Genomic DNA, 4670 nt, shown 5'->3' on the forward strand with positions numbered 1-4670 from the left:
GTGCGTGTGTATATATATATATATATATATATATATATATATATATTGTTCTGGTCAAAAAATACAGGTGTGCATGTTCTCCTTGCAAGGGTAGGAAGACTCATAAGCATTTGTAGGTTTATAACACAATTTGATAATGAGGGTTTGCCCACGACGGCGAGAAGTCCTGTGAGGTGGTGTTTTGAGGTGATTTAGGATACCTGATCACATGAGGTGAGACACTCTGCTGATGTCCGATGATGCTTGGTATCAAGCGTGTAATCACCGACGGTCGTGTAATAAAATATTATTATAGATATTTTATCTTTTTGCTATAATTTTTTTGGATATCAAAATTTCAAAAAATCATTTAAATTAGAAGCTATTTCAAATAGATTTTCATAATAATAATTTTTTAGATACATCTTTTTGAAAAAAATGTGATTTTGACTATTCTTTAATCTTCAATAATGTATATTTATGTCATAGGATGTCAAAATAAGTCTTTTAATTTATAAAAAAATCATTTTAATTTTTTTAAATATTTTTATAAAAATTATTTTTAAAAATACACAAAAATAAATACATTTTTTAAAATTAAAACAAACTGGCTCATTGACCTGTGATCCATGCCAAACCAACATGATGACTCGTAGACGCCACAAAGCCACAACAAAACAAATGGCTAGTGTTGTAAGGCCACAAAACTAGGGAAAAAATGGCAAGACCTTGTAAATATAATATGTTATTTTATGCTTATTATTTATTAATATTTATTTTACAATAAATGTAAAAATTATTAATACAAAATATATTTAAAATTATGAAAATTATCTATTACTATCTTTGTTCCTTTTTATAAGAGACAATTTATTTTTTAAGTTTATTAAATACTCAAGGTATTTAGTCTATAAACTGACCAAGTGCGTTCTTTATTCAATGCATTTAAAAAATGAGTTGTCTTTCATAATAAAAAACATTATTTAATATTATTATAAATTTTGTATTTATTAATTTTTAAAAATAAATATTTATAATATAATATTATAAATGAATAAAAAGAAAGGTGGGTCATAACTTGTTATTTTAAATTACAGGTAAGAAAATAAAGAATGTCTTTTTGTTCTTTAGTGTTCTAAAGTAGGGTATTTATGGAAATAAATTGGAAAGCATGGTATTTTATATTCTTAAATAAAAATTTATTTTAAAAAATATTTGTTAAGAACTTTTATGAATGATTTGTAAGATTTTTTACTTTGATAATGTATAGAAATTAAATATAAAACATAATTTTTTATTGGAATTTAACGATATTTAATATAAAGTGTTTGAAAATTTCATTTTTAATTTAATTATTATTAATTTTTAATTAAAAGAAAAAAGTGTTCAGTCAACAACTTATGTTTTAAGTTTGCAAAGCAGTTATTTTTTCTATTATAAATTCATAAGAGTGTCTAATCAGAATTGTGTCATTTTTCATTTTCTCAAACAAATCTAGTCTTTTATTAAAAAGGAAAATTTAAGTCCTAAAGCAGAATGGAGCATGGAAATCACTCATTTAACCATGGTCGTTCCACACAATCAAGCTCAGGTAAGTAATATAAATCTCACAATCGAGTTTCTTAAATACATTGTATTGAATTCTTAGTTCATTCCCCTTGTATTTGAAACTTATGTGAAAGAAGATTTAGAATTTGGGGTTTCATTATGGATCACTTGGTAACCATCTATAAAATGAGAAAACCCTTAATTTTTCTAAAAAATTTAGATTTGAGGAAGAAAAAAACATGAATCCCTTTTTTTTACCATTATATTTTCCTCTATATTTTAATTATCTTGTTTTTAAATTTATCGTTTATTATTTCAGTGTTAATTTTTAAGTATCAAGTTCTATTCATTATAAAAAAAAATTAAGATCCTGAAACTAATTTTGTATAAAGACATAATGAATTTTTTTTCTTTCTAAATTTTAACTTTTTAATATTTTATTTTGAACTGGCATGTTAAAATAATATTAATAATAAATAAATTTATAGTAAAATGCAATTATCATGTGAAAGAAATGAATGCCACACTCGTTAGTATTTTATTGTTCTTAGTTGTAATAGTATGTAATAGTTTAGTAATTCTCAAATAAAATGATGCTTGTGTAGGCACCTTCAACGAACTATTTTGACACCATATATATATTTTTAAAATGTAGTCTTGATCAACCTATGAGTTACGTTTTATAGATTTTTATAAATTTTATCCTTTAAATATTATTAATATTAATTAAGCATTAATATACTATTAATAAAGATATTATTTAAATTGGATTTTTATAGAGAATATAAGACTTTTTTGACACGGGAATAAAGATATTTTAATGGAAAAAAACATAAATTTATTTAGTTATGTATTTCTTTTTTAATTTCATCCATTTACAAGCAGGTAATGAAACAAACACCGAAAACGTCAACAACAACATCAACAACAATATTGATACTGGAATTGATAACCAATATTTACAAGGAACAATGGATGAGGAAATACATATACCCATGAAGAACGTGACAAGAATCATGCAGTGGGCTATTCCCCGGGATGGAAGAATCTCTAAGGATGCCAAGGAGTCAACTCAATTGTGTCTCACTGAATTTATGAACATCATCACAAACGAGGCCAATGAACGTTGTAAGGCACAAAGCCGAAAAATCATTAGCGGTGAAGATTTAATATGGGCCATGGATAGGTTGGGCTTTGAGGACTATGTTGGTCCTCTTCTTTTATACCATCAAAAATATCTCAACCATGAGGCTCAACTCAATACCATGAGGTTCAACAAAGATATTTCAGGTGCTAGTGGCTCGAACAATGGTGGTGATAATGGCCATAACTGATATGCAATGCATTTATGAGAATAAGAATAATCTTTGAATAATTCTGGTTGTGTTGTTGTTAAAAAAATAGGACTTCAAATTTAATGATTTTGTGGAATTGAAAGTTTGTAGGTTCTTTTTCTTTATGTTTCTTTTGTTTGGAACAATCATTTCATTTTATGTATGGAAAAACTTGAAAAGTATACCATTTCAATCTTGGTCTAGTTTTAATTTCATTCATATTTCATCCTTAAAATAGTCCTCAATCTAAATTACTTGTGTTATTTTTTTCTTGACTTTTGGTTATTATTTTTGCCATAACTTGATTAAATAGCTATTAATAATAAAGCACTATAAAACCTCACTAGTCAAGGACAAATATGAAAAGTATTTGACATGTCAAGAAGTTGACGCAAATGAGTCAAATCATGCTTATCACATAAGATATCCAAACACGAGAAAGATAAAAGGTGTGATTGAACCTTTCAATTTCACAATAAGTGGTGTCCAACATGGGGCAAATGAATTTTGTTTACAAGTGAGCACGATGTGTTCCAAATGTCAAATTGAGAAGTTTTCCAAAGATATCAATTTTGAATTGTGAAAAGTGAAGATACAAGCAATTTTAACTTAGGAAAATTGTATTGAAATATTGAAGAGTGATGTAATGATGTCTATGTACCTAACACAAGTAGATATAACTGAGATGGTGGATAAGCTACGAGTGCCATTATTTTATGTCTTAAGAATAAAGTTCTAAAGGAAGTCTCCATGGAGAAGATCGTGACTTCGATGTAGGAAAAAACCGAATCATTATATATGACCAAATCTATGGCTCACATGTTGTGTCTGAAATAACAATTTTACTTATTCTGAATAATAGAGAACAAATCCATAGTTGAACAATTAACTTAATTTCATAAGATTATTGATGATCTGAAGAATATTGTGAGGTGAAGATTGAAGATAAGTATAAGGTTCTAATCTTGTTGATCTCATTACCCGTATCCTTTTAGCACTTTAATGATACACGTCTTTATGATAAGGAATGTATTATTACTTTGAAGGAAGTCCATACGGATGTATGATCCAAAGAATTTTTAAAGGTAAAATATTTGAAGATTGATGTTAGTGGTAAATGCTCTATTATTGTTGATCTCATTATCCATATCCTTTAAGCACTTTAAGGATGTCAATTATTGTGAATTTTAAAGATTCAATCACACCAATATATTTGATGTGTGGGAACAATTATGAAGTGCTAAAGTCATAGATAATGTAGCAAGGATTTTGAAGTTTCAAAGTTGTAAAAGAGAGCAATTATGAAAGCCCACCCGATTGATCATTTGCTTTATGCAATGTCTGAGTGACTAGAGTATTGTAAAATGGTAAATTAACTCACAAGTTACTAAAGCAATTCTCACACACTCACGAAATGTTTTTGAGGACCTTCTCCATTTGATAAAATCACCAAAAAAAAGTTTTTTTGTATATAGTTAATTAATTACAAGTATGAATAATCAATTATGAGTGAAAATCATAATAGAGAATCAATTATCCTTTATGTTTAATCTATTATCTCACCTCATACATTCTCCATTCCACGAACTCCCCATCAAAACAGGGTAGTGGAGAGGAAGAATATATCTCTAGAAGAGCTAGTGAGGACAATGTTAACTTAGGAAAATTGTATTGAAATATTGAAGAGTGATGTAATGATGTCTATGTACCTAACACAAGTAGATATAACTGAGATGGTGGATAAGCTACGAGTGCCATTATTTTATGTCTTAAGAATAAAGTTCTAAAGGAAGTCTCCATGGAGAAGAT

The 4670-nt window shown here is 27.3% G+C and overlaps 1 protein-coding gene across 1 annotated transcript; it reads left to right on the forward strand.

The window, feature by feature from the left end:
* The first annotated feature begins 1457 nt into the window (after window positions 1–1457).
* On the forward strand, window positions 1458–3124 carry LOC127091695 (nuclear transcription factor Y subunit B-1). Its single transcript, XM_051030380.1, has 2 exons — window positions 1458–1570; window positions 2413–3124. Exons 1-2 carry the CDS (start codon window positions 1516–1518, stop codon window positions 2859–2861), a joined length of 504 nt encoding a protein of 167 aa, XP_050886337.1. The 5' UTR covers window positions 1458–1515; the 3' UTR covers window positions 2862–3124.
* The last annotated feature ends 1546 nt before the right edge of the window (window positions 3125–4670 follow it).

The sequence above is a fragment of the Lathyrus oleraceus genome, chromosome 6 (genome assembly GCF_024323335.1).
Source record: "Lathyrus oleraceus cultivar Zhongwan6 chromosome 6, CAAS_Psat_ZW6_1.0, whole genome shotgun sequence".
NCBI classification, from domain to species: Eukaryota; Viridiplantae; Streptophyta; class Magnoliopsida; order Fabales; family Fabaceae; genus Lathyrus; species Lathyrus oleraceus.